Genomic DNA, 18,264 nt, shown 5'->3' on the forward strand with positions numbered 1-18,264 from the left:
TAACCCTGGACAACAAACCATTCATACTTTGCATGAGTATATTTGTAGCATGGGCGTCGGAAGCAAATGAAAAGTGGGTGGGTCCCCACGACAATTTCCTTTTAATTAGCCTGAACATTTGCGTTTACTAAATAAAAGACAGTATTGCGGTCAGAATTCTGGTAATAGCCCTTTGAATATTTTGCAAATAATGACAGATGTCATATTTTATTTATTTTTCTCTGTGACATTTTTTTCTCTACTCTGCTGACAGTAGGCTACAATGTTTATTTTTTTTATTTTGAGGAAATAACAGGTAAGAAAAACGAATTAAGGTAAACTGGTACAATTTTTGTATACCTTTTTTTATACCCAATCTCTCTTTCTCTCTCTTAGAGAAATATAATTGTGAGATTCTGGAAATGAGATAAATGTATTTAATGGTATCCGTCGGGAAACAATGCTGTCATAAGAGTTTGAGCATGTGTACTTCTAAAACACAATCGATTAGACAATTGCAGAGGTATGACTTTATGAATAATTTGCAAATGTACCTCGCAAATAATGTTAATACGTGAAGACGTTCATCTCTGTAATAATTGCATGAAAAGAAATTGCAGGCTTCTGTAAAAAAACTTTACAATTATCCAGTGGTCGTGGCACCATAATCAAAATAAACTATTTTACTGCAGTAATATTATTTTAAAGAGTAGCATACACTTAACGTATGTTTGAAAGGAACCTGTGTCATTTATCATTAAAAGCATATGCTAAACGTCTCCGTGCCTCCGCGCACAGACGCAATTCATATCTCTCCTCCTCATCTCCTCCGTTTTTCTTGTTTCTTGAACTTGGGGCTCGAGTCCGACCTAAGGTTCGAGCTGCCTTTAAGAACAGCAAGCTAAGTTCATTTACCGTTAATTATTAAGACTGGGCAGGCAAACTCGTTACGGGTGGAAAAATAAAAAAATACTTATCTTAATTTTTAGGACTTAATCATGTACATTGCCAAATATCTTGTGTCATAAAAGAACAAATATTTAATGGACTTGTTTTACTTAAGAAAACATTATATTCATATGAAACGTTTCAAATAAACTGATGAGTTTTGCATCAAATAGTTTTTTATAACGAATAATAATGACTATTCATAGACCATTCATTATTACATGTATGACTTAGATTTTCAAAAATGACGATTTATCCAATTTTCCTTTAAGTGGCGCGCGGCAAGCGCACTCACATATAAACGCATCTGAATCTAAACTCGTGTTCACAGGCAAGCGCTTTGAAAAGCAGAAGAAACCCGTGCGTCTTGCGCTAACATTTTTAAAGCCGGCAAATTACGCGAGTGGGGCTGAATAAGTGCAGCAGCAACCTTCAACCCGGTGGCATGACAACTCCGGCCCTCGTGGCCAAAAAACAGACCGGCCCACAGGGAATCCTCCCGGTCCTCCCTATGGCCAATCCGGGCCTGGTTTAAAACGTTATACATTTTGCAAAGGATGTTTTTCAGCGCTTTGTTCGAACAGCAACTCAGCGACCCCTCCCTCTGCGAATTTTTTTAAAAGCTGAAACTGGTCCGCGTTAAAAAAGCAAGGGTTGAGGATCCCTGTTCTAATGGAATGGATTTTGACTAACAGCGCCTTGATAAGTGAACAGACAAATGCGCTAAATTAAACCCCATTCACACAGACCTTTGGTCCCAGAAAATTCCCGTAAAATTGCCAGACAAGCGTCTGTGTGAACAAAAACTCGTCCCGTAATCTTCTGGGATCGTTGCCGGAAAGAGGACCTAGTAAGATATGCGGGTAATCCTCTGCGTGAACAAGAAGCCGGACGAATGCCGTAATGGGCGTGTCGTAGTGAGGACGCGCGCATCATCACAACAAAAGTTATGGTTCAACTCCTTAAAACGAGAGATAACATGCATATAAACATTTACCACGAGAAATGTTGCAAACTAGATTGACGCAGTTATCAGGAAATGATAAATGAGACGCATAAACAATGACGCACGTGCCGTAGTGTGGACGCGCGTGTCATGGCAACATGAAGTTGGTTCAACTCTTTAAAATGAGGGATTTACAACATTCATGACGAGAAATGTCAGCAAACTGGACCCTATCAGATATCAGGTAAGTTAGCTCGTCACTTCATTCAGCAGCATAAAAGAATATCGCGTCACATGCTCATTGAGCTATAATAAAGAAAAATACCCGTGCGTCATCCCAACAAGATATATCGTTCAGCTCCTCAAAATGCGGGTTTTAAATGCATATAAACAATCACGATGAGAAATGTCTGAAAACTGTATTAAAGCAGAGATCAGGGAGCTCGTCAAATATCCACTCTGAAGCTGAGATCATTCACCAGCATTAGAACGGCGCGTCACGCGCTCCTTTATAATCTTATCATAAACAAAAACGCACGCGAGGAGAGAGAAATAATATGTAATATGCAAACTTCAGATGCTGCGTAGAAGAGAGGGCGGGACTTTCAATAGGTCACGTGTCTTTCCGGGACCATCACATGCCGGGTAAACTTGGCAGTGTGAATGAAAAAAAATCTAGCTATTCCGGAAAAATCCAGGATGCCTATCCCGTGTATTTTAGGGAATTTCTGTGTGAAAAGGGCTTTAGAGAAAAAGTGGGTGGGTCCATTATCATTGGTCTTAAAAAGTGGGTGGGTCCTGTCCCACCCACTTATAATGGTTCCGACGCCCATGATTTGTAGAAAAAGCCAAAAATAGACTGCATCTGCGCTTATTATTTCGCTTTTGGATTATGTTTAAATCTCAATTTCAAAAAATTGACCCATACAACTGATTTTGTGATACAGGGTTACAAAAGAGCATAAATATGTCTAGTTTAATTGTTTTTAATATAAATGAAAGCAAACATTTTACTCACCTGAGCTGTTTAAACTATTGCACATTACATTAATTTAAAAATCAGTTTTACTCTAGTGAATGATGATATATGATGGAGTGAATGATTATATCAGAAGTGTTGAGTTACTCACCAATGACATCAAGATTAAATATTCTGTATGTGATTTTTCCATCAGGTTTGAACAGCTTTAGTGTATAAACTCCTTCATCTGTCTGTCTGATATCTCTGATGGTGAGATCTCCCGTCTGAGCGTTCATGTGCAGTCTGTCTCTGAATCTCTCATCATCTTTATATGAAATCTCACTGTCGTCTCCATTCATTCCAGTTACAAGAGTGCTTTTATCTTCTGAAGTCCACTCCACCGCATAACCTTCTTGTATTTTAACTTTAGTAGATAGAGTAACAAATCCTCCCTTCATAGCTTGCACTGTTTAAATCAACAAACACACATGTAAGCAAACAGAAAACATCATTCAGGAATGCTTGATTTTGATTGGCCAGGAGCGATATCCCCAAAAAACAAGCACCTGAAATTAATACCACACCCTCATCCAGGTACTATGAGTAATCGTGTCAGGTGTAGTTTAAAACATACAAATACATTTAATATAGATCATAAACATTAAAGAACATTTTATTTACAAATGCATGTTCATCTTTTTTGAAGCATCTTGCTATCAGAAAATGGGTTTTTCTTTAATAAGAACTGTGTTTCTTACAAACAAACCGAAACTCATCTACTTACCATACAAGGCGACATTACATTTTCTCTCTTTGTTCTCGCTGTTGTTCTTAATCTGTACTTTATAAACTCCTGTGAGTTCAGTTCTGAAGTTTCTGATGGTTAGATCTCCGGTCTGATGGTTTACCTCCAGTTTGTCTTTAAATCTCTCATCAGTTTCATATAATGTAGATTCATTACTGCCTTCAGTGTATTGAGCTATATGTATATCTCCAAACATCCACAGTATCTCATAATTTTTCAGTATTTTAGTAACACAAGTGTCTAAAGTCACAGATTCTCCTGTCTTTCCTTTTCTGACCCTCGCTTCATTTATAACAGCAGCACATAGATGAGAAAAACACAGAAGATCAACATCACTTCAGATCAAGTCAATGTACTAGGGAACAACCATACCTGACAACATTTAGTTTTCGTAAACCGGGAGATCTCGGGGGGGTGACAGTCTGCATTCGTTTTTACAGAACCTAAATTATATCATAATAATAAGTATAATAAGTATATAGCATATGGAAATCACTGATTGAGAACATAAGGATTAATTATTTGAGGATTTATTTGAGGAAAACCATTCTATATTTTCAGCAACCTCCCAATGCCTCCAATGTTTCAATTTAGGAAACCCTAACCAGCGAACTACAGTAAGACGGACAATTTAATATCTTACATGTGAAAGGTAATTCCCGAGACTCTTTTTGAGGTCTGTGAAAGTTTGTACACCTCCAAACTGCACACGACGGAGCCATGAAGGCATTTACCTCCAGTTGTTATGGTATTAACGAAAACGTTGCCACCACTAATATGGCAGCGCCGTTGACCCACAATCCAGCAGCAAACGCGTGGCCTAGTTATTCAACTTCCCCCGTCTACCTGCACAGATATCAACAGCGCAACCGAGTTGTACAGTAGGTTGCCAGGCAGCGGTCACAATGTATTCAAATTTGTATGATGTGTCTTTTGTGTGAGTAGGATTAATTTCATACAAGATCTAGCAACTGGACAACCTTGGAATAATATAGTGATGTGATTGTATAATGAGAAATAACAAAACGAGAGGGGGACGGGAGATAGGTGTGAAATACGGGAGACTCCCGGGAAAAACAGGTATGGGAACAACACAGGTTATATTTACAATAAAAATGAAAATAGCACAGCATATCTAGAAGTCTCTATAGCAGTTTATACAGTGGCAAGAAAAAGTATTTGAACCCCTAGGAATAAACTGGTTTCTACTGTGATTTGCCATAAAATGTGATCTGATCCTCATCTAGGTCACAACAATAAACAAACACAATGAGCATAAGGTGACAACACACAAATAATTCTAGTTTCTTGTGTCTTTTTTGAGAACCCCCATTAAACATTCATAGTGCTGGAGGAAAATGTAAGTGAACCCTTGGATTTAACAGCTTGTTGAGCCTCATTTGGCAGCAAATACTTCAAGCAAGTGATTCAGTAGTTCTGAATCAGACCTGCACATCGTTCAGAAGCAATTTTTGCTCATTCCCCTTTACAAAACCGCTTTAACTCAGACACATTTGTAGGATGTCTGGTGTGAACCGCTTTCTTGAGGTCGTTCCACAGGTTAAGGTCTGGGCTTTGACTAGGCCACTCCAAATGGTGCATTTAGTTTTTCTTTACCCAGTCTAGTGGATTTACTACAATGCTTAAGGTCATTGTCCTGTTGCATCAATTAACTTCTACTGAGCTTCAACTGGTGGACAGCCACCCTGACATTATCCTGAAGGATTTTTTTTAACTTAAAGCTCACGTAACACACGCTGTTTCTGCATTTCTGATATTAATCTGGAGTACCTATAGAGTAGTATGACATCCTTTATATCTCTGAAGAGTCTTTAGTTTAATCAGATTTATAAAAGAAAGATTAGCTTTACCGAGTCATGCAACACTATACAACACTGTTTTTACTTATGATTCACTACATGTTCATGTCATTTATATAATATACACACGCCTCATACTCATGCAACCCGTCATGACCCGGTTCTGAAAATCCACCGCATCAAACACACACACAAAACTCCACTGCTACCCCGGATAATAAACTATATCCATTGTTTCCATAAGGCTGGATGTCTTCTCCTTACATCCAAAAACACACTTCTTGTTGTGCCATTGTTGACTTTTATAATTAAACAAAGCTGAGTGGCGTGATAAGCTGTTAGCAAGCTCTAGCGTCTCCCGCTGACTGACGGCTGGGCGGGGTTTTCCGGGGGGAAGTTTTCCGGTGGAAGCCCATATAAAGAAGTGATACGTATTGAAAACCCCTGAAATGTCAGTTAGAACTGTAATCGAAAAAAACTAGCCGAAACTTGTACGAACCCTCCCTTACGAAAATTAACCATGGTTTTATTGTGGTAAAAGTGTAGTAACGATGATTTTTTGGTCAATTGATTTCTATGAGCAAAACCATGGTTTTACTACACTAACCATGGTTTAACTATGGTTTTTGAAAACCATGGTTGTCAAAACCATGGTTATTTTGTGGTAACCATGGTTTTACTACAGTAACCATGGTTTTTTGGTCTTAACTGTAGTAAAACCATGGTTAATTTTCGTAAGGGCTGGCGAAGTGCTTTCGGCACAGAAATACTCTGTAACACGTCCAACTGCTGTTTTGACACTTTGCCTACGTTTAGCATGAGGAAACAACTCTATAACTGTTTTAATAAGTCAGAATGCTTGAAATACCATTAACCCCCCCCCCTCCCCTTTAATAATTCATTTTACCCTCGATGATGGCAAGTGGGTCCAGGCCATGAGGCAGCAAAGCAAGCCCAAATCATGATATTCCCTCCACCATACTTCACTGTTGGGATGATGTTTTGATGTTGGTAAGCTGTGCCCATTTTGTGCCATAACATTTTTCCCAAAAAATGCAACTTGTTTCATCAATCCATAAAATATTTTCCCAGTAGCACTGGGGTTTGCCAAGGTGCCCTTTTGCAAACTTCAGGCTCACAGCAATGTTTTTCGGGAGAGCAGCGGCTTCCTCCGTGGTGCACTGTCATAGACACCGTGCCTGTCCAAAGACTTGCATATGGTAGACTCAGGAACAGAGCTTCATTGATTATTCTGCATGGTGTCTTAGGAGTCATCTTGACTGTGCGCCCACTTCTATTTTGAGACGGTTTTGTATCCCTTTTCAGCCTTATGGAGTGCAACATCTCTTGATCAGATATCTTTATAAGAGCATGGTTCAGAAGAGCTGATGCTTCTTAAGGACAGCAATCTTAAAATGTGTGAGTGTCTTAATATCAATCAAAGTTGCACTAAACCACACATTCAAACTCATTGTAATAATTGGACTCCAGTTTGTCAGCTTCTGACAAAAAAGCTTTCAATAAAGTAATTAGTCCATGGGCTCACTTACATGTTCCTCCAGCACTGTGAATGTTTAATGGGTGTTTCCAAAAAAGACACAAGAAACTGGAATTATTTATGTCTTGTGAGCTTATGCACATCGTGTTTGTTTATTGTTGTGACCTAGATGAGGATCAGATAACATTTTATGGCAAATCACTGTAGAAAACCAGTTCATTCCTAGGGGTTCACATACTTTTTCTTGCCACTGTATCCCAGACAACTCCGGGCCAGATTTTCATGGGAGCTGCCGACTTCAGCGCAGATCCAGAGTCGTCTGCTATATGAGTAATGCCAGTAAATCACTTGATTTACCAGCCTGATCTCACAGGAACTTGTACTTAGTTTACGAGTTGTCTAATTAGTATACATTTGTACAAAGATAATCAAACAAAAATGTATGAATATTAGAAAAAAGATGATGAAACCCCTCCCCTAACCCCTACCACAATGCAACATCACAGGGGCAAAAGCGAATTGAACAAAAACATATGAAAATGGTTGTACAAATTAATACAAATTAGCCGCCATGTAAATTATGTATAAATTGCTGATTGTGTTAGATTCACAAACATTATTATTGTTACATAGTTTTGAGCTACTAACCTCTGATATAAACATTGAATTTAGAGATTGATGTTCCTTTGCTGCTGGTGATCTTTACTTCATAAAGTCCAGCGTGTGTAGTGTTAAATCTAGTGATGGTAAGAGATCCAGTCTCATTGTCCAGTTTCAGTACGCCTCTGAATCTCTCATCAAGAGCTTTATCATCTATAGTGATCTTTTTGTCCTCAATTTTGGCTATGAATTTATCATTTTCATACATCCACTCTACTACAGTACCTGACTGTAGTTCAATATAAGTGTGTAAAGTGACAGATTCTCCTTCCACTACTGACATTAACTTCACTTCATCTATCACAGCAACACATAGAAGAGAGAAACACACAGAGAAATATAAACATAGTGATTAGTTCTCATTAACTGTTCAAATTAATTAACATCTTTTTAAGTTAAAATTAACAATTAACTCAACAATACACAATACTAATACAAAACAATTAATGTATAGATATTTAACGAAAATCCTTTTCCACACTTCCACAGCACATTAACAAAATCCTTCAAAACTGTGCAGGTGCTGTGTCTTTGAAAAGTAAAAAAATATGCAGGCAATACAAGATTCCTGCAACATCTTACGATAGATTGATGTTTTATAAAGCCAACAAATTCATAGGTTTGTGCAAGAAACTAAACCTGATTTACAACATTTCAACAAGTAACAAAAACGTGTTTGACAGACTAAAAAAGTTTAAGCTTAATACTGAACATCCACAGATTTAATATACTTCTACAGTAAATCAATTAAGCAGAACTTAAATTAAAATATTGACCATGATAATGAACATTACACCTCTAACTACCTTAAAGGGGACATTTTTACAAGCCTTTTTTAGATGTCAATTAAATCTTTGGTGTTCCTAGAGTACATATGTGAAGTTTCAGCTCAAAATATTATATAGATAATTTATTATAAGATGTTGAATTTGCCACTTTGTAGGTGTTAGCAAAAATGTGCCATTTTGGCGGCAGCATTTTTCATGATTTTCACAAAAGTTTAATGCCTTCCGGAAAATGTTCTTCTTAAAATATATAAACATACAATATATCAAATAAAAAAGAACAGACCCTCTGCTTTCAAATAAAAAACGTTTCATCTGACCTTCATTAGTTCTCTTTTTATCACCCTTTAAATATTGGTAGGTTTTTTCAGAAGCACCAGATTTTTAGCAAAAAGCTGAGATCATTCCATTTTGTGAAGGACTTTTGATAGAGATCAGATTCAGAGCGATCCTCAAATAATACACGGACATGCAGCTGCTTGCCCTAGGGCGATACTTCTGGGATTTATAAGTTGCGGAAGAGCACCACCTGGTGGTGGCGTTTTTTCTTAAATGACGGGATAACCTGTCAATGGCGACAAAAGTGTTACTACAAGTTGAAGAGTTCAGATGCAGAACCCTCTAAATGGGTCTGACATGTTCCCTTTCGAGGTAACTTGATGCTGTGTCATGAAATGACACTTTGGGGAATAATCTGTAAAAGTAGTCTATCTTATAGGCGGTGAGTGATGACATCATGAGTGCGACGGAACTGGAAGGTATAAAGTCCTGTCATTACAGCTACCCGTCATTCAGCGAGCGCTCTATGTAAATTGTCTGTCAATAGTGTGTCAAACTGTACAGTTGTGTTTAAAATTATTCAACCCCCCAATGCTGTAAATGGTTTTAGGGAATTTAGTGTACATTTATAATTGTATTCAGAATGAAATCCTACAAGGACTTCTTAAAGAACCATATGCAACTAAATTGACATCAATTGGTTTTGTAATACAGTAGTAAATGTTTATTTTGTGAATTGACACAATTATTCAACCCCTTAAAGACTACTACTCTGAAGAACAGAGGTTCATTGTAGTGTTCACAGGTTGCCTTCACAGTGAATTTTTTTCAAAGACTGATGGCGATGGCGGCAGCATCCAATGTGATTCCTTTTGGCCTGCTGCACATGAGACCTCTTCAGTGGTGGCTCAAAAGGAAAGGGTTTTTCCCAAGGGGGAATCCGTTTCATTATGATAAGGGTTACAAGCAAATGCCTTCGTGCCCTATCAATATGGAGAAAACCATGGTTTCTCAACCAGTGTCTGACCTTGGGGGCACAATGTCGCAGGAAAATAGTTACAACAGATGCGTCCCTCACAGGTTGGGGAGCGGTAGTGGAAGGCCCTCAGCGAGAGGCCTTTGGAGAGAGCAGCATCTCTTTTGGCATATAAACTGCCTAGAGATTTTAGCTGTGCTTCGGACAGTGAAACACTTCCTCCCAGCTCTCAGAGGCCACTATGTTCTTGTCAGGATGGACAACATGTCTGTGGTCTCTTATATCAATCACCAGGGAGGTCTGAGGTCATGCCCTCTTAACAGACTGGCGCATCAGATTCTCCTATGGGATATTTCTGTCCATCATGACCATGCATATTCCAGGAACCCAGAATGTGGGAGCAGACATTCTGTCAAGGCAGGGGCTAAGGCCTGGGCAATGGAGACTCCACCCCGAGTTGGTGGAACAGATATGGACCAAATATGGTTGAGCGGAGATAGACCTGTTTGCGTCCCAAGAGATGTCTCATTGTCCACTATGGTTTTCCCTTACACACCCAGCCGTTGGGGCTGAATGCTATGGTACAGACGTGGCTGAGGCTACGCTTGTATGCTTTCCCCCCAATCGCTCTGCTCCCGGGAGAGAGGGTCAGATGGGAGGGTATCACCCTCCTAATGGTAGCCCTGTTCTGGCCAGCCCGAGTATGGTTCTCAGACCTCTTAGCTCTCCTAGTAGGTGGGAGATTCCTCTGAGGAGGGACCTTCTAATGCAGGCCGGGGGTGCCATATTTCACCCCGCCTGGAAATGTGGAAATTGTGGGTATGGCTCCTGAAGGAGATCAATTCATTAATCAGGGTCTCTCAGTTGAGGTTGTTGAGACCATCCTTAATTCTAGAGCTCCATCCACCAGGAAACTATATACTTTAAATTGTAGAGTTTTTACTCTCTGGTGTAATGAGAGAAACATTAACCCATTTAACTGCCCAGTGGCTTCAGTACTGGAGTTCCTACAAGACAGATTTTTTTCAAGTCTTATGCCATCAACTCTAAGAATATATACAGCAGCCATAGCTGCTTTTCACTCCCCTCTGTCTAGTGGTTCATTTCCTGCGTGGCACTTTGAGGATAAGGCTTCCTAGTCAAATGAGAGTTCCAGCATGGGATCTTACAGTAGTTTTAGAAGGGATGACTACAGCACCCTTTGAACCTATTGAATCCAGTACAGACAAACATCTGTCATTCAAATGATCATTTCTGTTGGCCATCACCTCTTTGAGGAGGCTAGGTGACTTTCAGGCATTGTCTGTTTCTCCTTCATGTCTGGAGTTCACTCCTGGCAAGATTAAAGGTGGGGATATGCCCAAGGTACCTAGTCATTTGGTTAAGACACTAGTTCTCCAAGCCTTTCATCCTCCCCCTCATGAGTCAGCAGAGCAACAAAACCTACACTTATTATGTGTCATGACTTCGGTCTTTTCGACTGTTCTGTTTCTTTTGTTTTGTTCTGTGTGTGTGTTTTGTGTTTTGACAGCTCTCACGTGCGCGTCTGCCACTGGAGCGATCTCATCAGCACTGATTTCATTCACCTGCGACATCACCTGTTTCTCATTTGTCTCCCCATTCGTTTGGTATTTAAGCTCTCTGTGTTTAGTTGTTCCTTGCGAGTTTGTCAATTTTATGTTGATTCAGTCTTGTCATGTCGTGTTCGCCGCCTTTGTTGGATTTATATTTTTTTTTACCTTTTTGTATTTTTGTCATTTTTGCTCTCCCTGCTCTGTCTGCTTTCTATCATTCACCTTTCATTAGGACATCAGCACCTCCGCTCCTCTCTGTTTCTGTGGATTATTATACCTCTCTCTGCCCTGCCGGTCTTTTGCCCTGCTGTCTCTCGTGTGTGGCCGTGGCTCTGTTGCACTGTGTGAGCTCCTCTCCGCCGCTCTGCTGTATCTACTGGACTACATGCTGTGCGCTGTCCAGAGTACTGATAACTCCTGCTGCCCAGTAGCACTGTGACGGATCGTTTGGTGTCCAGCCTTCAGCCGGCTGTATTGCCAGGTTGTCATCACTCATCTCCCCGATTTGAAACGATGGTTCCCTACATCGTACTGGGCGCGCGATCTCCAGTGCACGTCTGTGACTTCTATCATCAACTCCTCTCTGCGGCAGGAGCTTTGGACTGTTTCATGGACTATTGTGACCGGCAGAGCAGTGGATTGAGTCCCCGAGTGTGTTTCCAATATTTTGCTCCCTGGCTTGCCCAGTGGTTTTTCTCTGTCTATAATTTTGTCTTTATTAAACTTTGAGTTATCTGCTATTGGATCCTTGCTTCAGTGTGTTTATCATCCAGTCCTGACAGACGAACTCGCCACTGATGGATCCAGCGGATGCTGACAACGTACGCTCTGCTCTGGCACAACAGGGGGCATGGCTGGGGCAGCAGGATGCTCAGCTCTCTACTACATCACGGGAGGTGGAACGCCTTGCCGCTCGAGTTTCCGATCTCAACTCTCAGCTCAAATGCATGCGGTTGAAGGGCTCCATTCCTCACCGTTCATCTGATCCTGAGCCCCATGTCACCAATCCACCCACATACGATGGAGATCCTAATGCCTGCCGGTCATTTTTGTCCCAGTGCTCATTGATTTTTTCTCTCCAACCCCTCAGATAGGCCGCAGAGGAGACGCGAGTGGCATACGTCATCATTCTGCTGACCAGCAGGGCTAGAGAGTGGGCTACGGCGGTCTGGGATGCCCGAGCTCCGTTTTGTCAGACTTTTGAGGATTTCCGTTTGGAGATGCTGAAATTATTTGATCGGTCAGCACAGGGAGAAGCGGCTGCAGCTCATCTGGTCCGTCTGGTGCAGGGTAATCACACTGTCACGGATTACTCCATCCAATTCCAGACGTTAGCGGCGGTGTGTGGTTGGAATGAGACGGCTCTTCGAGCTCAGTTTGTAGAGGGATTAAGAGATGAGATACAAGACGAGATTGCTACTCATGATCTTCCACGCTCTCTCGATGGTCTTATTGAGCTCTCTCTGCGTATTGAGAATCGTCTTCTGCATTATCGCCACCGCCGCCAATACGTCATCGTGCTCTGCAGGACGAGGCGTCCGATTCATCTTCGCATTCTTCATCTGTCCATTCCCCTGTGCTGAGTGAACCTATGCAGCTTGGAAGAATGAAGCTGACATCTAAGGAGAGAGAGAGGAGGTTGCTTAATGGATTATGCTTGTATTGTGGCAAACCGGGACATCAGGCATGGAACTGTTCACTAAAAGACAATGCCCATCAGTGAATCCAAGAGTCCTGGTGGGCACGGCCGTTCATGAAATCTCCTCTGTTTCTAGCACTCTTCTTCCGGTCCTTTTATCCTTTGATGGTATGGAACATTCCTCGCGAGCTCTTCTCGATTCTGGAGCGGAGGGCAATTTTTTGGATTTCGATTTGGCACGAAAGTGGGGAATTCCTGCCGTTCCTCTCAAGGTTCCGTTAACTGTATAGACTCTGAAGGGAACGCAGACAGCACAGGTTACCCATTGCACTGCACCCGTTATTTTGCAAAATATCTGGTAATCATCAGGAGGAGATTGTGCTGTACCTCCTGCATGCTTCTTTTTCACCCATCATTTTGGGGCATGCATGGTTGGCACAGCACTACACTCACGTTGATTGGCAGCGTAATGTTATTTTAGCTTTGTCTCAGTCTTGTCACGTGTCTTGTCTTGGTTCTGCTCCTTCTGGTTCTGTTCTTTCTGTTTCTCAGGTTTCGATGGTCGATCTGACCGGGGTCCCGGCGGAGTATGCTGATCTATCTCTGGTTTTCAGTAAAGCCCGGGCCACCTCCCTACCTCCCCATCGGTCCTATGACTGCTATTGAGCTTCTCCCAGACACTTCTCTGCCTAAAGGTAGACTTTATTCTCTATCTGGTCCCGAAAGAGAGGCTATGTACCGTTATATTAGTGATTGTTTGCGTGCTTGTCTCATTCGTCCCTCGACCTCTCCCGCTGGAGCAGTTTTTTTTTGTTAAAAAGAAGGACGGCTCCTTACGTCCATGCATTGATTACAGAGGTTTAAATGACATTACTGTTAAAAACAGATACCCCTTACCTTTAATGTCTACTGCCTTTGAGCTTTTGCAGGGAGCGCGTTTCTTCACCAAGTTAGATCTGCGCAACGCTTATCACTTGGTGCGTATCAGAGAGGGCGATGAGTGGAAGACGGCATTTAATACCCCTTCCAGACACTTTGAATATTCCGTTTTACCGTTCGGTCTCTCGAACGCTCCGTCCGTCTTCCAGGCTCTGGTTAATGACGTGTTGAGAGACATGATAAAGAAGTTTGTCTTTGTGTACCTGGATGACATTCTCATCTTTTCCCCTTCTATGCAGGCACACACTCAGCATGTTCGCAGGGTCTTACGACGCTTACTGGAAAATCAGCTTTATGTTAAGGCGGAGAAGTGCAAGTTTCATAGGAAATCGGTTTCGTTCCTGGGTTTTGTCATTGCCATAGGGGAGATTCGTCCTGATCCGGCTAAGATCAAAGCGGTCGTCGAGTGGCCAACCCCGGACTCGCGTAAGGAGGTTCAACGATTTCTGGGTTTTGCAAATTTTTATCGGCGATTCATACACATTTATACACCTCTCATTAGGACATCAGCACCTCCTTTCCTCTCCGTTTCTGTGGATTATTATACCTCTCTCTGCCCTGCCGGTCTTTTGCCCTGCTGTCTCTCGTGTGTGGCCGTGGCTCTGTTGCACTGTGTGAGCTCCTCTCCGCCGCTCTGCTGTATCTACCGGACTACATGCTGTGCGCTGTCCAGAGTACTGGTAATTCCTGCTGTCCAGTAGCACGGTGACGGATCGTTTGGTGTCCAGCCTTCAGCCGGCTGTATTGCCGGGTTGTCATCACTCATCTCCCCGATTCGAATCGGTGGTTCCCTACATCGTGCTGGGCGCGCGATCTCCAGTGCACGTCTGTGACTTCTATCATCAACTCCTCTCTGCGGCAGAGAGCTTTGGACTATTTCATGGACTATTTGTGACCGGCACAGCAGTGGATTGAGTCCCCGAGTGTGTTTCCAGTATTTGCTCCCTGGCTAGCCCAGTTGTTTTTCTCTGTCTATAATTTTGTCTTTATTAAACTTTGAGTTATCTGCAATTGGATCCTTGCTCCTGTCGTGACATTATGTACTGTTAGGGCATTAGAGGAGTATGTAAGAAGCTCTTCTCTATGGAAAAGATCTGACCAACTTTTGGTTTGCTTTGGAGCCATCGTTGATATCCTACATATTGTTATCATGTCTCACGGAATTAAAATGAAAGTCTTTTGTTTACATGCACGTTTGTCCTTATTATTATTTATCCTTATGTTAGCATATAAAATGCAGTTTCCACACCAGGAAATAAAATGTCACACAAAGATCGTTGGATTCGTTATCTAATTGGCTATACGCTCTGTATATCAATATTTTCCATGAAGTCATTGGAGGAGCGAGTGAGTCAAATTATGTCACGCTTTTTGACAGCGCTGTTTGGATGTTATGTATTATACTCCCGCCTACTTTTAAAAACAAAGTTTTAATGCATGTTTATGCGTTTACAAGAACCTAAAGTGTAATCTCATATACAGTGTTATGACGTAAATAGTCCTCAGATCGTACATTATATTCTATTACAAGACGTTCATGCAAAATCTGATGTAAACAACAGACTATATATCTATGTTTCACGGATTGTACGCATTTGTGGACAAAAATGGTAATTGGATGTATTTTATTGGACGGTTTTTATGGTTATTTACACATCTGAAACAGACTTGATTAGATTTGCGATCGTTATATCAACACAAGGGTAAGAAGTCCCGTTTATATTCTGCATGGTGTCATCCGGACCTCTGTCACAAAATACTACATTTATGATGCTAGAGCATCTGTATCTCAAAACAGAGGCCATACACTGATATACACTAAACCCAAAAAACCCTGACATCATCCCGCCCACGAATTGGTGCACGTCGAGGGGGTGAACTTGTGTGTGTGTTTTAGCAGTCATTTGCCATTGAGAACGAAGTGGCTGACCGCTATGTTAGTTAGTTTGCAGCGTGGTTTCTCCTGCAAAGCCAGTGACCAGCTATCGTACTTTTAGAAAGTTATAACAAATATTTAACTGCTTTATTTTACAATTCTACATGAACTAACTGACTAAGTAATAGTGTTTTGCCAAACTAACCAAGACCGGGCCTTACCGTCCGGGCCTTTCCGACGAGCCTACCCCCGAGTCTCTATCACTTTCCCAAGATATGGCGGACCTCCTGCTAGCTTCTAGCATTTAGCATGCTGTCCACAAGCAGTATATATCCCCCTGCTGGGTCTAAATTTCTGTTGTTCGCAAAAATAATGCATTTGAAAATGTTTCAGAAATGGGAATATGTAAGCGTTGTCCAGGGCAAAATGAGTGTATTGTTGAGACTGCTACATCATATCACAATTTACACTCAAAGCCAATCATTATGTGTAATAAGTTTCTTCTCCTGGAGTGTACTTATTAGGGATACTTTTTTGCGTGATTTTTCTGTTGGCCTAATAATACATAAACCGTTAATAATAATATATAATAACATACAGTATATGGTCTGCACTGCTCGCGATAACATTGCGCATGCGCACATGACGTTAGTAGTGGGGCATGGCCAAAGGAGCAGCAGCTCATAAATATGTAATGAGCACCTCAAAATGGCACAATCTGAAAGGCACTGAAACAGAGGCTACTAGAGATGGGCAACAATCTTTTCCTACAAGCCATTTCGAGCAAACAACTTCTGTGGAAAAGCACTCATAATATGGGCAATTTAAATAGGGATCAACCTGCCTCCAAACAGACTATAAGCAAGTGGATTGTAGAAGCTTTCTCTTTAGCATATGAGGTCCATGGTTTGCCTTCACCTATTGCCTTTATCTATTTCTAATTGGACTAAAGCTGAGATTAAGTGGATTTTAAGCAAAAGTATTTGATGAAAGTATAATAAATCCGCATTCGGTCAATATCACTGTTGTGATTACATGTTTCACTCACATCAGTTACAGCATTAGTTTTACCCCTTACAGACCTGGTAAAGTCATTTCCGACAATTGTTTCTAAACACATTTTATATGTATTGCTGAAACACATTACAAAGGCTGAACTCTGCAGTACACCATTACACCATTTTTCTTTGTTTCTGAGATTATTTGTGTGCTGTTAAATGGCTTGATGAAGCACTGGACCCTAACACAATCGTGAACATCCATTCAGGATCCAGCACTATTTATGATTTGAGAGAGACGGCAGCTTTCCTGCAAGTGGGTGTGGTTTTAGCGTAGACAGTGGACACACCCCTACTGCTTGAGATAACTTATTTACTTGCCTTGTCATTCAAATTAGGCTGTATGGTTAATATCACATTTTTCTGTGTTGTCATAAGCTGAGAATATTGGACTTTACACAGACTTTAAGCATTGAGTATCTTCTCTGTAATTTTCCAAAGAGGTTACCACCCATTTGCCTTCATTTCTTTAAGAGCAAACCTTAAACCTTCTTGCCTTATTGGTATGTATGTCACACACATTCTGCATTTAAAACCACCACACCCTAGACTTCCTATATAAGCTGACAAGAAAAAACAAGCTTGAAGCAACTTGCACTTCTTGTGTCATGACTTTGGTTTTATTGATTGTTGTATTTTGGTTTCTCTGTGTTTTGTGTTGACAGCTTCAGACGTGCGTGTCTCTCTCACGGGTGTAATCAATGTGATCGTCTCCACCTGCGTCACTCACAGCTGCAGTTCATTTGATGGCCAATCGGTTCAAGCATTTAATCCCTGTGTGTTTAGTGTGTCTTTGCAAGTTCATCTGTGTTTGTTCTCGCCAGCTACTAGCTCAGCTAGTTTCTTGTCCTGTCTTGTCGTTACTCTCTAGCCTGTTTATTTGTTTTTGCCCCGTTAATCTGCGCCCTCTGCTGCTCAGGATTTATGCTCAGAATCTCATATCAGAGATCGCTGAGTGTTTAAAGACTGTTATCTCCATCTGCCTGCTCAAGGACTGCTGTCACTATTTGACAGGTCACCCACTACTCTGATCTCTCCAAGAGGTTGGCTTCTCACTCTGCACGGCAGCTTCGGCTGCTTGGATGTCCAGGCGCTGTCCAGCGTACCTATATAGGGTTTGCAACCGTGGTCCAGCTAGACTGGTTAAATCTCCACGGCATATTAATTATTCACCCTGTCTCCAAGCAGTGGATCTCAGTCATCCTTCGCCTATTGCATCTCTCACCCTGTCAACGCACAGCGGATGTTTCAGTGACTTTATTATTATTATCATTATTTCAATAAACATTTTCTGTAACCTGCTCTGGGATCTCTCTGTCTGTTTATCAGCCTGACATCTTGTGTCTGTGTGTTTTATGTTCAAAAGTCTCGTAAAATTCTTTCTGATGTCCTGGTCCAATTGTCTATTCTGCACATCTTTTGATTCAAGAATTATCATTTTCTCATTTTTGATGGAGCTCCGTTTTGCGACTTTTGCATCTGAGCTCTTCACTTGTTTGTTATTGCTGTATCAACTGAAGA

The 18,264-nt window shown here is 41.3% G+C and overlaps 1 protein-coding gene across 2 annotated transcripts in view; it reads right to left on the reverse strand.

Annotated features, from left to right (window-relative positions):
- The window catches only part of LOC141359526 (uncharacterized), a 53,267-nt gene that overhangs the window by 28,967 nt on the left and 6,036 nt on the right, over positions 1–18,264 (reverse strand). For both annotated transcript variants that reach the window (XM_073862131.1, XM_073862130.1), the window contains exons 5-7: positions 7,606–7,914; positions 3,619–3,921; positions 3,004–3,300 (exon numbers count right to left, since the gene is read on the reverse strand). In XM_073862131.1, coding sequence (XP_073718232.1) covers positions 3,004–3,300; positions 3,619–3,921; positions 7,606–7,914 — 909 coding nt within the window. The remainder of the gene's footprint in view (positions 1–3,003; positions 3,301–3,618; positions 3,922–7,605; positions 7,915–18,264) is intronic.

Source organism: Misgurnus anguillicaudatus, chromosome 23 (assembly GCF_027580225.2).
Source record: "Misgurnus anguillicaudatus chromosome 23, ASM2758022v2, whole genome shotgun sequence".
NCBI classification, from domain to species: domain Eukaryota; kingdom Metazoa; phylum Chordata; class Actinopteri; order Cypriniformes; family Cobitidae; genus Misgurnus; species Misgurnus anguillicaudatus.